Genomic DNA, 19,898 nt, shown 5'->3' with positions numbered 1-19,898 from the left:
CTCTGTCTCCTCCGTGACAGGTATATAATGGATGAAGCTCGGTCCTTGGGCCTGATAGGAGCTGGTTACATCTGGATTGTGTCCAGTCTCACCACTGGCAACCCAGACTTTACCCCCGAGGTACTGAGGCCCCATATGTAGTAACAGGTGGCCACTTCTGAGTGGTTTGACAAGACAAGCAGTGTTACTGATTCCAGGCTGTTGCAGGTCATCTGTCACTTCTCTCATGTTTTCTCTGCTGCTATTGAGAAACACAGCAATGAAGCAACAGTTCTTCATTTCGGGAAATCACACTCTCACTGAGCACTTTATTCGAAGCACAATACTAACGCTGAGTACATCCTTTTGCTTTCACAACTGATTAATTTCCTTGTTGCAGAGGATGTTGAAAAGTTTCCTTTGAGATTAATCACCATGGTGACGTAACCGCACATCATTCCTGCCGATTTGTCAGATGCATGTTCATAAATTCACCCATTTCTAGGTGTTATATAATTGGAGATGTAGAGTCAGGGGAGGCCACTGAAGGTCACTGAAACCACTTTTGGGTTCCTTAACCAGTTTGAGGCGACCATTTTCATGGTGGCTGAGACCATTAGAAAAGTAAAATCATCGCTATTAACAATAGTTTATATTAACCCTCCCAGTCAAACATCATATCATTACAGCACCATCAGTGTAGATTGTTGACATAAAGCACATTTAGTCCATGGAACAGTTGGACATTGTTTTTCCACTCTTCAAATGTCCAGTTCAGATTTTTGGCCTGAGCCCACTGCAGCCTCAGATTTCTGTTCTTGGCTGACAGTAGTGGAACCCTACATGGTCTTCTGCTGTTGTAGCCCATCTGCCTCAAGGTTTGATGTGGTGTGTTTCTGCTCTCCACATTTGTAAAGCGATCTGTCATCTTTTCTCTCATATTAAACTAGATCTAATCTGATCTGACCAAAACTGATATTTGGTTAATGTAAAGGTGGAATACAGAGAGAGAACTGTTTCTAAACTTTTTGCTAACCATCAAATTTCACCAATATTTACTGATATTTTCATCAACATGTTTGATAGAAACTGTTCTATCTGATGGACATGAGAGGAATCTTAGCAGATTTTACACAGAAACAACAAAAAACAATTTTCCAATATTTTATCGTGAAAAGGCACAGACGAGACAATCCAATCAAGATGCAGGGCCACATAGTGTTTAGATGTACAATTTCAGAATGGTGATTCCAGGGATTTGGGATCTCACAGAAACTCGTCAATCGTCCGTCCGTCCATCCACCTTCTGCCTCTTTATCCTCCACATGAAGGTTGTGGACGGAGTTGTGCCTATCTCAGCTGACATAGGGTGAAAGGCAGCGTACACCATGGACAGTTCGCCAATCCATCGCCGGGCCACATACATAGACAAACAACCATCCACTCTTACTCTCACACCTATGGTCATTTTAGAGTGTCCAATTCACCTAATCCCCATATTGCATGTTGTTGGACTGTGGGAGGAAACTGGAGAACCCTGAGAAAACCCACACACACACAGGGAGAACATGCAAACTCCTTGCAGAAAGGCTCTTATTCCGACCGGTTTGCGAACCTGGGTCTTCTTGCTGCAAAGGCAAGAGCGCTGCAATCAATACTCATCAAATGAAAACAAACATGAATGTTGATGGTTGGCATCATCAGCCATAGTAGCTCTTTTGTATCATATGATTTGCACTGAAAAAAAAAAAAAACATAGCTGAGGAGTCAACACAGCTGGTTGTTGCATTGCCAGGTCATGGTGTTGAGTATAAATACAGGTTTATTTTCAGTCTTAAACAGTGTTATATCCGGTTGGTGAAGCTTCCTGGTCAGCTTGCTCTTCTTGTTCACTTCACCCCATGGAGTGGGAGTATACACTTTTACTTGCACTTGCAAATATGACCAACAGAGGCCCCCAGATACTTGTTGCTTGAATGGAGTTAAGTCTGCCATCTCTGATTGCCTTGGTTTTTTTGCAGTCTCTGCTCATGTGCCAAATTGCTGTTTCCCCAAAATTCAAATTGTAAATTTCAAAGATGACATCTGTAAATCCTCACATAATGGCATAAATTGGCCAGATAATCTGTTTAGAGTAGCCTCAAATTTGAGCATTGCGATTGTCGGGAAAGGCAGATTGAGCCTGAGCCAATTATCCTCTAGTGTGGGGCCGGCGTAAAACAGTGAAGAGCTGAATCTCAGCGACTGGGGGACTGTAATTCACATTGTAGCATCTTTTTAGTCTGGTTAATTCTGCAACAAGCACTGATCATACAGCTTTGTCTACTCTCACTGCACCAAACAACAATTGCTCTGCCCCTGAATATGATGTTTTACATAAACATCCATACATTTTCCAAATGTACGTGTACCGTGCAAAAGTCTTAGGACACCACTAGCTTTGTTGTGCCTATGTATGTCAAATTCTGTGATCATTAGCATTTGAATTAGAATGGCATGACTGAAAGTTGGTCAATGAGTTTAACTCATACATTTGTATGTAAAGCTCTAGCATGTCATCAAACACAAGTGTTACCAATAACATTAAGGTTCCCCTCCAGTTTTAAGAGAGTCAGTGTCGTGCTAATGTCTGTGTAATACTAAACTTGGGCTAGAACACAATTTTGTTGGAACAGGAACATCTAAAACATGCAGGGAAGTGGGTCCAGAGGACCTGGATTGAGAAACACTACTCTATGGGACGACACAGAATAGTTCTTTTCACTGCTGTGAGCTCAACGGTAGTTCGACAAATGTAGCAAAAAAAAGTCACTTCTTCGGACACTCTCTCTGTATTTAAAGTTAGACTTAAAAACTTTCCTGTGTGATAAAGCTTTCTAGTTGTTCGTTTGCAGAATTTATGTTAGAATTAGTGTATAAATAACTGGGCTTGAAATGAACTTCCCCTGTTTCAAAGACCAGCAACCACCACTGCAGTAGGTAGCTCTTATTCTTATAGCTTAAAACATTCTTAGTTTAATCACCTCAGTTTATTTGTTCCCCTTAGGCTAAAAATATAAAGTTCCTTGCAGCAAAGAGACTGAGGTCAGCAACTATATCTGAATAAAGGCATTTATGTACAGACTTTCCATGTCCTCCCTGTGTGTGCATGCATTTTCTGGGTTTTCTGTTTTCCTCCTACAGTCCAAAAACATGCAGAGATTAATTGGACACTGAGTAAATGGTTGCTTGTGACGGACTGGTGACCTGTCCAGGGTGTAACCCTCCTTTCGCCCTATGCCAGCTGGGATTGGCACCAGCACCCCGCAATCCTCATGTGGAGGACAAAGTAGACAATTAATGAATAAAACAATTAATGTCAACTCTTTCCCTACCTTTTCAGAAGCTTCTTAAATATTTGTTCTCTTCCTCTCATTGTCTTTGACACAGCGTATGCTTGGATTTAAAAAAATATATTTTTTTTTTCATTTTTTCATTTATACACAAAGATCTGACACACTAGCTACCAAATTATAAGCAAAAACAACATTTTCTGGGGTAGACTGAAATATTGAAGTGCCTGCATTTTTTTGTTTGCTCAGCCTACTTCAAAAAGAGAGACCTAATGAGCCTTTAGCTTTTATAGTTTTTTTTTTCTTTTTCATAGCCAGCTATGAATTCTCCAGAAAGGCACATCCAGCAAACGAACCGCGTTTGAGAAATAATGTACAGATAGATGATTAAATTTGGGATAGAGAATGTTAATTAGATTTTTACTCACCATATGTGCCACGTCTCAGATATCTCCCTCTCTCCTCTCAGATTTTTCCCCTGGGAATGATTTCTGTGTCCTATGATGACTGGGAGTACCCGCTGGAGGAGAGAGTGCGGGATGGAGTGAGCATTGTTTCCTTTGCGGCCACCTCCATGCTGCGAGAGAAGGGGGAGCTGCCCGAGGCCCAGAGCAGCTGCTACAGTACAGCATCAGACAGGAGTCCAGGGAAGCTCCCACCTAGTGCCCTGCGCAGGTGTGTGCATGTGTGTCTGTTGTGTGCGTGTGTGAAGAGATCAAGGTCTTGGAGCTTGCATAACTGTTTGTCTGTGTAGCCAAGTCTTGAGCTGTCTTACATAAGTCTTTTCAATGTATTAATGAGAGGGGTAGAAGGCAGAAGGGAAGCAGAGATGACAGCGGTGTTAAACACTGTGATGTCTAATGACATTTAACACTATTCATTGTGTAAATGGCTGCGTCGTGTATGAGCTCATTATTTTTGCTTTAGTTGAGAGACAAAGAACTGAACTTCAACAGACCTCCCCGTTGTTACTACCCTGTGTTATGTAGAAACTCGTCATTTCCAATGTGTGTGTGTGTATGTGTGTGTTGTAGCGTAATATTGTCTGTGCACCTCGACAATCACTACAGTCGCTGTCTTCAAGTCAGGATTTAGGCTTTCTTCTTTTAAGCTAGGCTTTGTTCTCTTGTTGTCTTTTCTCATGTTACACTGTAGGTGGCACATACAGTTGTTATTCAGTGTGTGTTTGTGTGCGTGCCTAAGTCCCTGGGATGTTGAATGCTTTAAACAGGACATAGACAATAGAGAGTCAACGCTCATCCCCGTATATTCATCCTGAACAAGAACGAACATTACAGTAGGAAAAGATAAGTTTTGTCATTATAATAACACTGAAAACACAGTGTAACAAACGCGGAAAAACAACACCAAACTATTATTGTTTTCATTCAAACCCAAACTAAAACAGTTGTTCATTTTTGTGATGGAATCACTGTACCCCCTTTTGTTTAACTGTTTGTTCAAATTGTGATTTGAGACTGTAGCCTTGCTGCTGGCTTTTCCTCCCACTGCTGTATTCTAAAAATAGATGTTTGTAGCAGGAGTACATATTATCGCACAACATTGGCTCTGAGTGAACGTATCTACAGTACATCCTTACTGGCGTCTTGCTACTGCTGACCTTTTCGACAGTGACCGAGCAAAAATGCCAACTGGAACGACCGGGGACATAAAAATGACCTGTTGCCTGGATAAAGCTGTAATAGACGGCTTTTTGGTTGAAACTTGCCAACTTGTTGCTTGGTGTTTTAGACCTGTTGGCATCCTTAAGGTTACATCACTGCCTCCTTTAACCTTTACCTTTCCTTTGCCTTCACCCTGCACATCACACCACCTGATAGTGGGGAGTTCCCTTCCATGTTCACATGTCCTCTGGGATGGAAATTTCACGGAACAATGCCGATAGTTTTGCGACACAAAGGAACTGTGTTATTATGTAACGAGGACAATGCAGAGAACTTGATTTGATGTTTTTTGATTACCTTCACACTTCCTGTGGTCTTCTTCAGAAGGTGTCACATGATGTTTCATGTTACGTGCCTTGCATCCTGTCTTATACTTTATACGCACACTGCGGCAAGATTGAATCTCGACTAATGCATGCAGAATTCCGATTATAGTGTCAAGGATCTTACATCCTACCACAGACCTGGGATGTTGTCCTCAACAGGATGTCAGACAGCAGGGGGCGTAGTTAGCATCCCAGGTGTGTGATAGGATTAAGATCCCTCATCCCAGATGATGGTTCTCGTAGGCTGTTTTCTGATCTCGATGGCCTTCCTGATCCAGCGGTGTTGTTTGTTACCGTCAGAGGGATGACTTTGTTCGTTTTCCAGTCCATGATGTGAATTCCTCTTTCGCAGTGGTCATATATGGCTCATTTCAAGTTTTCTTATTCTACTTTTTCCAATGTATGTTTTATTGCATGATAGGCAGGGTATTTATTAGATGACTTCACTTTTTCTTTCTGTGGCTATTTTGTCTTTTGGATGGACCGGTAGTTGTCTCAGTGTGACCAAACAGGGTCTTTGTCAGCCAGGCTTTTTCTCAAATCTTGAAGCATATACACTGGCTAAAATATGATTATTAATTCAGCCGACCATATAAAAACGAATTAACACATAACGTTGCAGGCTCTGTTCATCTATGACGTATAGCTCGCCTCATTAGACTGGGAGCCACAGTATCATTTCCACCATAATGTCTTTATTATCCCATTTTCATTCTTATTAACCCATCAGAAATATATATCAATGCCCATACAATGCCGCAGTTGCTGACAGGTTGATCTAATATTACTTAGACCTCAATAGTTGCTGAAACCTTTTCCAGAACAGTCTCTTTTCCTTCCGTCAGTGGCACCTCATTTGTCTCTCCAACTTATTGGATATAATTTGCATATTTGTCAAAACAAGTGCAGCCAATTTTTGTGATAATAAACTGACAGGTTGGATTTCCCTCCACCCTGACTTGGAAGTAGTGAGGCTGTGATCAGAATTCTGCATGTATTAGTCGAGATACAATCTTGCTGCTGTGTGCGTACAAACAAGAGGAATAAGACAACATAATCTGGCTCTTGAAAGACACTATCAACTCCGTTGGATTCACTGTCAATCCCTGCTTGATAGAAATTAATATATCATTCTCAGACTCTGGCTCAGTGTATTTGGACTTCACAACAACACAGGTTCTTTTTTTACAGGGTTTTGTCGTTGTAGTAGATTTAAAAAAAAAAAAAAAAAGGTTCTTCTCTTTGATGGAGTCACTGTACCATGCAAACCCCCAAGCTGTCACTTCTTTCTGAAAAGATGCTCCCTGCTACCATAATGCAGACTTTGAGAGGAGCCTGCCTTCATTCTGTATTCATACTTTTAGAATAGTGCTCACACAATGGCTACCCAAGTACCTCAGTAAGAGAAAAATGTTCCACACAGTCAAAGCGGCAGGACCTACATTTTAAAGATGGCATTTACAATGGAGCATATTTTTCTCTGATTCTGCTGATGCTGCGACTAAAAAGCCTTCATTGAATTTCCAATGCCTAAGGTTTTGCATAAATCATTGCGACTCTTGTAGCTTTACGTTTTATTTTAAACGCTTTGTGGAGCTCGACTTGAATATACATATTCATAGAAATATCAAATTGTAAATACTTATTTTACATTCCTCCAAAACACACCAGCCATATCTGTGCGAATGAAAATACTTTGGCGCCAGAAATGGTAACAAACCTGAAACAGGAGACAGCAGCTTCCCAGAATAGATAGCTTTAGTCTTTCTGCTATCTTGTATTCAGCTGTGGCAATTCACTGTGACAGGGGCAATACCTGCTGCACCATGAAGGTTTTCCAGACAAGAAAAAAAAACATATATGTCTTGACACATCGCTAATACTCAGAGTCAGTTGATAGTAAAATGGCTGGTTCCGTTACAAAGCACAGAGGTGCTTCTTATATTTAACTTTGTAGTTTCGTATTTAATTATTTGTGTTTGCTGAGGGAGCGAGGGTATTCCCACCGCAGAGCTGTTTGGTATTTTTGCAGTGCCGGCATGTGAGGTAGACCGGGACCTTTTATTTGCTTTTTTTACCCTGTGTGATTGCAGTGCGCTTTAAGACAGCGCTGCCTTACGATATATCCAAGTCTTTCTAAAAGCTGGTGATTAATGTACCCTTCTCTAATCCACTGTCCAATAACAACATTTATCAAATAGTGTCAGCTCTGATACATCTCCTGCAGATGAGACGACATAAAATCCCACTCATTTGAGCTGCAGTGTAATTATCATTGCTTTCGTCCATGGGGTGCATGCAAAACAGCACTCAGACAATTCTCCTTATTCATCTTGACTTCCTGCCGCAATATTTGATTTTATGCATGAATCAACTGCAACCCCGTGTCCCCCCTGACCCAAAAAAACCCCCAAAGCTATGTTTTAAATTAGAGAATTTATACAGCATAAGAGCAGTGCGTCCATTTAAAGGTCCAGTATGTCAGAACAGTTCTAGCATGACTTGGCACAGCACGGCTTGACTCAACTCAATTAATTTTGCTTTTCCTTTAGTGATAGTACCTGCTACCGGCTCTGGTTCCAAGCGATCTGAGCCGATACTAAAATGTGACGTCGACAGACTGCTGGCCTCTGATTGGTCAGAGCGCCGTCTCTGGAAGAGTCATGAGCGTGGATGTCTGACACAAGAATCAAACCGAACAATGTTGAACTGTAAATCAGTTAAAGCTCACATGGAGTGGTCCTGTTGCACATATATGTGAGTTATGAAGGTCTACTTACATACATTAACTTGTTTTTATGGTCAAAAACCTCTTAGTTGCTGTAAATGAGCTGATAGAAATCTCTCCTTACTGAAGCTCTCATCAGCTGCGGTGTTTCAGACTGAAATCTCACACCCAGAAAACAGTGTGTTGTGTATGGCCAGACAGCGTAGAGCCTTCCCAACTGTCTTGTGATTGGCCAATACCTGGAAGTGACGGAATTAGAACAGTGGAACGGTGGATGCGCTGCTACTCACTATCAAAACATTGTTTTTACAGTGTTTAAAAATAGCTTCTTCACGACTCCCCGCCGCAGTCCCTTTTATGACTTTGACCCGGAGTCAGACCCAGAGTCAGAAGACACTGTCGCTCGTGAAACACCTCCACAACGGACGTTATTCTTCTTCTGCGGTACGATGTAGGCAACCGGATTTGCCCGGACAAGTGCCCACACCAGGAGGATCCGCTGTTCAGGAGAAATGCTGTTAACTTAACCTGACCGGGTTTTTTCAGAGATCTCGCTGAGCCCGAGATTACAATAAAATACAGCGTTTTCAGCAGTGGCTGAACAGTCCGTTTCTAACCTCCAGGGCTTCATAAACAAGGTAATGGCGCAGATACACACCAAAAAAACAGCGTTAATTGGAACTTCCGGTCTAGGTCCGCTTTAAAAAATCAGGAACCGTGCGTTAATCTCTAACATTAAGCAAAACCCCAACATTTAACATAGGGGTCTGGTGTATTTAGCAGCACTGCTGAAAGGTGATTGTGAGCCGAATCACAAGCTGTTCAGCTGTATTTAAGTCAGTCACTGTGTCAGACGAAGTCTGTGCTCCGGTCATGCAGGAAGTACTAATGAAGTGATTCTAATGATTCAGTACAATGAAGACAACTGCTTTGTTCATCACTAGTTTGTGTCTTTGTGTCGCATATAAAACAATGTCAAGGCAGTTTCATGTAGTAACGGTATGATGACCCCGCCTAAAGATGTGCCTGATATCGTATCAAGTACAGTCAGGTCTGAGCCGTCATTAGTGCATCTGGGATGCATCTCCATTTGCGTTGTAATCACTGCGCATGCCCTGGCTTGTTTGTCCGAGAAACAAACAATCTTCAATTTGTATTTATTATAAATTTGTACAAATATATTAATTTAATAAGCCAGCGTATAATGTTACACACTGGACCTCCTTCCACCAGTGTTGCAGCCTTCTAAAACTCAAATATATAGTGTCTCTACTGTAGAAACATGGAAGTCTCTGTCGAGATGACCCAGCTTCTGATATAAAGATAAAACACTTATTCTCTAGGAATGAAACACAACAACTCATACAATCAGGTGATTGTGCACCTATAAAAAAAATAAGTATAATTAAATATATGCCTATACATTAAGAACATTAGAGTGTGTAATTTACTACCATGGTTGCCACAGTAACTTGCATGCAGATCAAAGGAAGATGAGGGCGACATCTGCCTCCATTCATTTCTCCATGTCGCTATCTCTTGCCTCTCTGCTCCAAACAAAGTCAGCACTGCAAACGCTGACACTGACGCCGTTAGTCAGTCACCTGCCAAATTTGCAGCCTGTCAAGCAGACCGTTGGACAGTTATGTTGGTGGAAGGACGGATATTGCCTTTAATGTATGTCTAGATAAATGACAAAAATCCTCTTAGTCAGATGATCTTTCAGTCATATAGCATTGTCATGCACCCAATCAACCATGTTTTGACACAGTGTCAGAGTGAGTGGAACAATTTCTAAATAAAAAACAACATAAGACCTCAAGGACCAAAGTGTTTTCTGTTTAGGGACACCGCTGTCCCTCTAGTGATTTGGTCTTTTCAGTAAACTTCCTTCAGTAAACCCACCTTTTCCCCCACCGGGTCTGAATTCACCTCTCAGAGCATCCTCAACTTCTGAAAACCGTTTTACCGGCATGAGCATATTCCTAATCCCAAATCACTTTGTGCGATACTGATTCATTTACTCCGCTCCACTGCTTCACTTTAGCGAGTGTGTAAATATTTCACCAGAGCATCTGTTTATGGATGCAGGGCAACGCTACTGAGTAAGAGAGCGAGGGCAGCCGTGTTGCACCGGTGGCTTGTCTTTCAGGCGAATATCTGTGGAGAAATCAATGCAGAATGTTGATGGGTGAGATATGTGGCCTCTGACTCTTCCTTCCTCCTACACACAAATAGATGTGTGTGCACACATACATACTCAGGCGTGCATGCACACAGTGGGTGAAGACAGCATTGATTTGAAGAGTACTCATGCAGTGATTACAGAGTGCTTAACTTGTTATTTCAAATGTATCCGCTCTTGTTGTGCTCAACACTAACAGATGCAAAACAAAAGCAAATAACATCTTCCTACTCCTTTTCTTTTTTTTTTTCTTTTTTTTTTAATCCCTTGTGTTTCAGACACATGATGCATGTGTGGAGTGAAGGGCGAGACTTATCCTTCACTCCAGATGGTTACCAGGCCAACCCCAAATTGGTTGTCATCGTCCTGAATAGTGAAAGGAAGTGGGAGAAGGTAACAAATTGACACAATCTATTTGCAGAGAAGCAAGGAAATTAAAAAGTCAGAACACTTTAATTATGGCGGCTGTGTGTGTGCGTGCGTGTGTGTGTTTGCCCGCACAGATGGGTCGTTGGGAAAACGGCACGTTGTCATTGATGTTCCCCGTGTGGCCGAGGTATAACTCCCATGGGGACGAGGACGCGGATGAGAACCACCTCTCCATCGTCACGCTGGAGGAGAAACCTTTTGTCATTGTCGACAACGTGGACATCCTCACCGGCACCTGCATGAGGAACTCGGTGCCCTGCCGCAAACACGTCAAAGAGTAAGTACCCACACACTCGATGGTGGTGGTGAACAAATAACACCCACTACCTGCCCACTACTCGCATGAAATCAAGAGCCATTTGAAAACCACACTTGTTTAAAGGTACAATGGAGAGGGTGGAGGTTTTACAGGATGTGAAACAGGCACTCATTTCATAAATGAAATTATTGTTTGGGGTTTTTTTGGTGTTGTTTTTTTTAATCTCACACACTCTGCCAACTTTTACTGTTCTTTATGATCTATAATATAAGTCTTAGTCTGTCTGAGAACACACTGGCCAGTCAGCTGCCCTTTGCTTGTCTACTTTTATTCTACAAAGATTTATGCTGGGCCCACTCATTTTTACTTTATATAATAATGAGTCATCGGTCCGTTTGTCCTTGAGACTGAAATTCAAATCTGTGTGGCTTTAATATATACAGCGTGCACACACGACTCGAAAACTCCACATCGACAGTCTGTCAATAAAATTGTTTCTGTAGAATTTTATTGAAACTATTGTAGAATAGTTTCTTTATTTGCCTCATGAAAAATATTTGTTGCCGTCAAATTTGACTAACTGCTCATTAAACTGAGGCAGAAGAGGCGTACAGTGTCTCATGTATTCCAGTCTCAACTCAAACTCACTTATTCAGACTAACCCACCCTACTATCACCTCAGCCATCTTCTTCAGTATTTTGCATTTTAAACTCTGGTATTCATTTTGATTTTGTCAGTTTTACTTTAACCTTTTTAATTTTTATTGTGTCTGTTTTATTTTATCTTAGCTTTTGTCTGTTTGTCTTTGTCACCACAGTTTTACTAAATTCAGACTTCTTCTGAGAGAGTTTTAACACATTCTGGCATAGTACTTCTGTCTGTGTTAATAATTCATTGTTTTTGTTGTTTGTATTAACTCGCTAATGCCAATCTGTCTCTGCACTTGCTTTTTTTTTGTCCACTCTGTAATTGCATGTGTCACACACACTTTCTTATACATTGTGCTGTGCAATGTGTTATCTGTCTTATGTCTTATTTAAACTTTTGTCATTGCTATTTAATAATTCTGTTTATTCTTTTCTACCTGATATCCATAAGCAGTATTATTCATGCATTATTCATTGTGATATTTCCATTTGGTTGATTGTATTCATTATATATAATTATTTTAATGCAAGAGAGAATCTACATTATTAAAAGGTTTGATATGGATGCAGAATAAATTCCATGGGGATTTGAGTCCTTTAAGAATTTTAAGTAATGTTACTATGTTGAACTTTAAATACCACTGAACTTGAAGAATTGAAATAATTAAGTCTGAAAGACATTTCTAGAATGCAATATGCAGACCCTCTTTACAGATTTTAATTTAAATACTGTAGAAAGTCATCAGGGTTTTCTCCATCTAATATGATTAAGCGTGTAGCCTAAAGTGTATTTGGTGTGTGAACAAGTTTAAGTAGAATTCATGATCCAAAGTGTTGTCTTAGTGAAGTAACAAACCTTAAGGAAGTAAAACTATTTGTTATTGGTTGGTTCCTAGTTTGTGCAAATCAAATGGAACGCGTTTCACTTCAGTCCTGTAAATGAATTATTGTTTAGTTAAACTGGTTGCCCTTACTGTATGATTGATACCTTTTATTTCTTTTTTTCCTTGAAAGGTACAGTGTCTGTTGATGTTCTTTGTCACAGCTGAAATTCTCAGATTTTACTCTTCCCTTCCAAACATAAGAGGAGAAACCATAGTGGCCTTCAGATGTCATAAAAACTCAAAAGATGTTTATTTTGTCAGTTAAAATCATGGTGATCCAAAACAGCAGCCTTCATACTAAAGACACACTCCTGATATAAATATAAAGGGTTGATTCTGTAGTAATTAAAACAACAATTCATACTTTCAAGTGACTGTAAAAAAACCAAAAAAACTAAACATATTTATATTGATTTATAATGTTTATAATTTATACATTCTGTTTTTTTCCTAATGGAAATAATTCCACCTAAATCTTACACACTGTACCTTTAATGTAAAATTCAAAAACTTTCCTCAATGGACCACAGCACATTTACAGCTTTTTCTGTAAACATGCCCGCTCCATGTAAAAAACTGAAAGAAATAAATCCAAGCGTGACAGTAAATGAGAAGATGTTTAATGTGGGACACTGTCCCACCTTTTGTCATCTCTCGTCTGGATTACTGCACCCACACAGCCTTGTAAAATATTCTGTTCAGCAGCTACAAACCACCTTACAGCCTTCCCTGCCGTCAGCCTCTCGAGGTCTCCCCACCCCCTTGTTGCGTCCCCTTGCTCCTCACCTTCCTCCCACTGGCTGCCGGTGGCTGTTCACATCACATTCTAAATCCTGGTTCTGGCATCCAAGGCTCCTGTGGGAGCATCATGTCCATATCCACATGCTGTGGTCTATCTGTTTTTTTGCCAGAGCTCTATTACAAGCGGACACTTAGCTCTGTCCCTGCGGCGGCTACGTCATCATTTCACCTGGCCGTGACTCTAATTTCTGCTGTTCCTCAATGGTAAAATGTCCTTTTCACACTCCAGATGGGATAGCAGAATTATACTGCATCTTTTCTATTGTTAAAAAAAGGGGGGAGGGGGTTCTTTTCCTACTGAATATTTTATTTGTCTAATCTTCATTCTGCACCATGTTCTGGAGGGTACTCTGTCCTAAACCACTTTTGTTATCATTCTACAAAAAAAAAGCCCCACACCTCCTATTACCTACTTTCCATGTCTTTATCTGATGTGATGCCAGGAATATTCTTATCCTTATCAGTTGTCTGTTGCTGTTGATAAAAGTGTCAGCTAATGAAAAGAGCTTTCACAAATTCACAGACACAAATTGTGCGACCGTCAAACGTGATTTTTTTTTTCTGCAGAAAAAACGTCCCCACTCGCATCAATGCTCATATATCACCATCCATCCATCCATCCATCCATCCACCCACTCTAAACAAAGGTGTCACCCCCTATAAACCTAGATCTATACCGATGGTGATGGTGTTATTGATTTTAAAGCGATCCATTCATTATCTATTGCTTATCTCTCGAGGGTTCACAGGAATCACGGGGCCAGTTGCAGGGAAAAACCTGGACAGGTCATGAAGCTTTCATACAGAGACAAACAACCATTCATGCACAAATCCACACCTATACTCCTCTGTATCCAGAGAAACCCCCTCCCAACACACACACATGCAGGGAAAACATGTCAATTCCAAATTGTCCTAAAATTAAATCATTTTCAATCAATTAAGCATTTGTATGGATTCTTCAAAAAATTGCCCAACTCATCTGTTCACAGAACAACTAGAGTCATTATACCAAGTTCCTGTCATTATTTCCTGTTGGTTTGTTCTGTCCTTTGTTTGTTTTTGTTTTTCTCCAACTCTGAAAAGCAAATTTGGGTACTATGAAAGATGCTGCAAAGTCTATATTATTATTATTATTATTATTATAATGTATTTTTCTTAATAAACACATCTTTTGAGTCCCATCCTATCCTATTCTATTTTATAATTTCTCTTCAGTTCATTCGAGCGTAAAGATTTTTGCGCTTTCTCCGAAAAATATACACATCAAACGATATTGTCGGCTTTTCTGGTAGAAAAAACAACAACTGAGAGGCATTTATTGTAGTGGCTGAAATATGTGGCAGCCTTCTCAAGTGTGTAAACAATGCTGAGATATTTCTCAAATGTAGTCAGAGGGAGTAAAACTTTCTCAGTGATTCTTCCCTTGGATTGTTTGACATCTCTGGTTTTGCTCCAATTATCTGCTCTATACGGACACCTCAGTGAGAAGCCTCTGTACGACAGGACAAGACAGCTTTTTTCTCTCTGCTAATCTCTGCAGTTCACATCTATATACAGCGTGTCTACAAAACACAAGTAGTAATCATGGTTTCTGCTATTTTATTTGTCACTGGCTCAGTATCATAATTGTATTGTGCTTGTGACTGATCACTGGCTTCCGCACAACAGAAAACCCAACTAAAATCCATATTTTCTTCAGTATTCTACTTGTGACTGCATGTAGTCAATACAAATAATTAAAATTGTTCAGGATATTTATTAGGATTCATCTTTTTCTGTATATACATTTTCAAATCATTAGCCTCCACCATTGCAAAAGGTCTTCTGTCAACTCGCATTGAAAGTGATGGAATGTTTCAGATCCATGTCATGGCGATGCACACGTTTGGACACGGACAATTGACCGACCTGACCCGAGATTTCTCATCTTCTCACCACAGACGCGTGCGCGGTCACAGACCGAGACAACTCGTCTCTTCTGGTTCTTCATTTGCATCATACGTTCGCTGTCCCTGCCTCTCGTCAACCATGTGTCCCATACATGCGCACATACATACAGCGCTTAAGGCTATGATCCATTACTGCTCCATTTACTCAGTGGCCATACTTCCACTTTATTTGTGTATGTTTGCTGATACAAAAGTATGACGTGAATCAAACAGATGCACTGTGCGATTACCTTCAGGGAATTCATCGTTGTAGCTGTGTGTGTGTGTTTACATGGTGACATATGGAAACAGGGAGGGCTCAGCTGGGAAGAGCTCATGTTTACTGTGTGCATTAGAACACCTGGGGCACATGATGTACATATGTAGACTCACACACACACACACAAACACTTCAAGAATGTATACTATACATGCTCTCTTCTTTACACACACACATATTATGCTGTGCCACAGACACATTTGCCTGCCGTTAAAAGATCTAATGCTTTAAAGGTCCCGTATTATACAATATTTCTCCAAGTTAAACTAGTTCCCTGGTGTCTTAATGAACAGTTCTGTGACATGCTTTGGTCAAAATACCGTAAGGATAATGCACCATTGCAGTTCAATCACCAAAAAACAGGAAATGACATCAGCCACAGAGGCTACTGGGAGCTAACAGTAGTTAGCATTTTGGCAGGCACATTGCCGTCATACATAACATGTATCCACTGGACAGATAAATCCTCTGAGGCTGGAAGTTTGTGTAGAACTCTGTGCTGCACTGTGGAGCCAAGAATAGAACTTTTCGCAGGCTTCAGGTTTTCGGATACTGTTGCCCTCGTCAGCACTCTCGCGTGTTTTACGGGCAAAACAGAGACAGCAATTCCAGGAATTTAGCGCCTTGTGACGTCCCAGTGAGCGCGGAAGTCAACATTGCGTGTTTTATCTCCTGCACTTAGACTGAGGAGGACCACAAAAACATGAGTGAGTCATCTTTTTCACACTTTGGCGACTGATAGGACCTCCAGAGTCCCAAATATAAGGATTTAAATCAGGGGTCTCAAACTGGCGTCCCGGGGGGCACATGCGGCCCCCCGCACAATAAATGTCTGTTTTTTATAGTAATACATCAATTTTGCATCACAAATAGTATTAAGTATATGTGTGATATCATGATGCAATATTGTGAACACTTGTTTTTTTCCCACTTTTTGTTCTCTAGGCCGGCCCCCTCTTGACCACAATAGATGCGCTTTGGCCCCCAGGTCATTTGAGTTTGAGGCCCCTGATTTAAATGATTAAAACGTTGATTTTGTATAATATGGGACCTTTAATGTTTCAGTTCTTCTCTCTGTGTTCTCTGCGTGCAAATTCCTCCGTTCTTCATGAACATTCTCTTGAACTGGTGTCTGCAAAAATGGCAATTGTAAACGTCACAGAAGAGCTGTACCAATCAATATGTGCTACATCAAAGATGGCCAGCACAGGGAGCAGAATGTATTTTTATGGAAATTTTTTAATTTGCTGGCAGGTTTTTACGGGTTATGAGCATTATCTCAGAAAAGTTTCCCTGAACAAACAGTTCTCGCTCCGCTCATCCCGTTTGTGTGGCTGTGGTGAATGTCACGTTTTTCTGTGGTTTGGAGTACAGACGGGAGGAGGACGGAAGAAAAAGAAGGCGTAGAAGAATGAGGGGAGAGACGAGGGGAAGGACAGCTGATATTTTAATCATGTGGATGGGATTGTTCTGCAGAGCCCAGCTCTATTTAAAGCCCAGCAGCATCTGCTCAGTACCCCTGTGTTTTCATGTGGTTTGGTTAGTTGGCGTTCAGGGAAATACACACATACATGCTCTGACTACCCTTCAGCAATATTTATGATTACTGTCCGCTGTTGTAATTCTAGTTTTACACTTTGACGGTAGCAGCGGATGTGTAAGGAGCAGGCAACGAGATTATATCTACAGTCACACTCCACACATTCACCTGTGTAAAGTGTTTTTAAAAAAAAAAAAAAAAGAAATATGCTCTAATCATGTCTGTGTGTGTCTGTGTGTGTTTCAGTAACAGCACATCAGGAGGCTCCTACATAAAGCAGTGCTGCAAGGGCTTCTGCATTGATATTCTGAAGAAGATAGCGAGGAACGTCAAGTTCACATACGACCTTTACCTGGTTACAAATGGAAAACACGGCAAGAAGATCAACAATGTCTGGAATGGCATGGTTGGAGAGGTACTGCCTACCCATGTCTTTTTCTCCGACTATTCATCAGCCCATCTCTCTTTCGCTTTCTGTCAGCATATAAATAAATATTCAATATTATTTCGTTTTTTTTAGTTAAAGCTGCAGTAGGAAGTATAATAAGGACTTTTTTTTTTTTTGTTGAGCGCCATTCCCAGGTTGTGAAATACAATTGTTTTGGTATAAAGGCACCCTGTCCTAACCCACTCCCACCAGATGACTTTTCTAGTCTACGGAGGCTTTATATTTACATTCTGCAGAAAGATCATAATGGAATTATTGCTTGATAATGCCATGAATATGTTGCATACCCCAACTTTAAGTTAGATTTGAATAATGCCACTCAGGATCTGGATTTATGCTAACAATTGCCAACTAGCAGCTTCTTCTTCTTCTTCTATGGGGTTTAACATGAGTTTGCATCCATGATGTTGCTTTACTGCCATCTTCTGGATTTAAAAATAATATAGTTTTTTTTTCCAGGTCTTTATGCTAACCCAAGCGCATTGGCTGAGGCTCACACCTGATAAACAGATACAGTATAACAGTGACATCAATCCGGTTACATTAATCTCATTAAGAAAGCAAAAATATGTGTAAAATATTTCTCAAAATGTCAAATAATTCCATTGCATTTCTAACCATTTAAATGTCACACATTGTCTACAAGCCTGACTCAGCAAGACCAATTTGCATTTGCAAATGGATTTTAAACTTTTCAGTTCATATCTCATTACCCACAGCTGTTATCAAGGGTCAGAGAGCAGACCTACATCCGGTCAGAGCAATGAAACGTGTGACAAAATGTAAACAGACTGCACTGGAGGCCTTTGTTCCACCGAGTATGCCATCCACTTTATTTAATAATTGTCTCAATAGTGGATTCAACAGACCTCTCCATATCAGCAGTAGCCATCTTGGATGCTAACAAAAATGCTCCACTATTCTTTACCGTATCATTCTGCCTCATTGTAGGTAAATGGTTTTGCTCGACCACTTTCAGGATAGATGTAAATCAGTCAGAACGGCAGGGAGGCCAGACCGTCTGCAAGAGCGAATAAACATGAGCCTGCACTGGTCTGGCTTACAGGGTAATGCCATAATCAGTGAGTTCTTTAAAGGTTTGTTTTTTTTAAAGGCTAAAGCTGATGTCATTCCATCATTGCCAGCAAATAATATAATAACTTCCTTTCCCTGCCTTTGGTTCTCAGACCTAAGCTCATTTTGTTCTTTTAAAGGGGTTCAGAAATACAGACACAAACAACAAAAAGCACTCACAGAGTGCAGTCACCTGCCAAGGCAGCTGATTTCCCCACAGTGGCAATATACTCCTTTATCTCACAATACAGTATTAACATTTGGTTTAAAAAAAAAAAAAAAACCTGAATGTGTCCATGTCTGAATCACCAGCAAAATCCAACTATTTCTTCTGTGGGCCATAACCTGCATCCCCAGAAAATGTCATCCAGAAATCTTTCATTTACTTTTTGAATTATGTTGCTCACAGTCAAACAGATGTGGCTAAAAACATAACCTTTTTTTGTGTGAAGATAATAAAACAACTCTATGAGCCACTAGAACAGCATCAATGTTGACTACAAGTGACTCTGCAAGTCCCTGTAGTTCTTCTAGAGAGATGAGCTCAATTCTTATCGGAAAAAAAGTATTCGATTCAACTGGGCCTGTGAAGGTCATTCCATTTTTATGATTCATGTCTTTTTATTAGTCATCAAACTGTTGAGTTGTGCCTCGTGGATGGGAGCGTTGTCATGTTTCCCTACTCATTCTTCAGAATTTTCCTTGTATTAAGTTATAGTTATTTTCAGTCCTTTTTTTATTCCAAGAGGGTCATATACTGCCGCTCTGTCGCTTCCCTCAGTATCGTCTTACAGACACACAGGGTACCCTTCCATCCACACTTTACTGCCACTGTGAGCATCAAGCCAGTACACTGACGAGGAACATATATATTTATTATTGGTCATGGAAATCCTGATCAAATTAATTAACCAACAGTGAATATCCACTAAGCCTAACCCCGGATATCCTAACCATAACCTCATACTCTAGACTTTTATTTTACCACTGCTCTGAGCGTCTAAAAGGGCCGCCAGTGGGTTTACGTTGGAGTCATTTGAAAGCCTGGTGCGTCACTTTCGGGCAACGCAGAGGGACGTGAAAGAGCGGCGGTACATGACGCTCTTGGGATGAGAACAGGTTGTTATTTTTCACCATATGTCCCTGATCAGAGCAAAGCAAATCAGAGTCCTCGTGTCCCAGTTCCATGTGCAGAAGTATAACACATCTCGTCGCTTTGGCATGGAGAAGTACTGATTTATTTCATAATACTTGTCAGGTTAAAAAAATATAGTAAGATATTGGCAGCTTTATTATCCTTTAAAACTACATTCTGTGATCCAACTGGTGTCACCACATAAACCATAAACCTGGATCAATCGTGACATTG

At 40.6% G+C, this 19,898-nt stretch overlaps 1 protein-coding gene across 1 annotated transcript in view; it reads left to right on the top strand.

Annotated features, from left to right (window-relative positions):
- The window catches only part of grin2ab (glutamate receptor, ionotropic, N-methyl D-aspartate 2A, b), a gene marked incomplete at both ends in the record, with an annotated part of 126,648 nt that overhangs the window by 90,743 nt on the left and 16,007 nt on the right, over window positions 1-19,898 (top strand). Inside the window, 5 exons of the mRNA XM_083909503.1 lie at window positions 21-120; window positions 3,781-3,986; window positions 10,514-10,628; window positions 10,739-10,941; window positions 17,254-17,422. Of these exons, the coding sequence (XP_083765629.1) occupies window positions 21-120; window positions 3,781-3,986; window positions 10,514-10,628; window positions 10,739-10,941; window positions 17,254-17,422 (793 nt within the window). The remainder of the gene's footprint in view (window positions 1-20; window positions 121-3,780; window positions 3,987-10,513; window positions 10,629-10,738; window positions 10,942-17,253; window positions 17,423-19,898) is intronic.

The sequence above is a fragment of the Microchirus variegatus genome (assembly GCF_963457635.1).
Source record: "Microchirus variegatus genome assembly, chromosome: 23".
NCBI lineage: Eukaryota > Metazoa > Chordata > Actinopteri > Pleuronectiformes > Soleidae > Microchirus > Microchirus variegatus.
The sequence above is the reverse complement of the archived record's forward strand: the minus strand, read 5'-3'. Positions and strand labels throughout refer to the sequence as shown.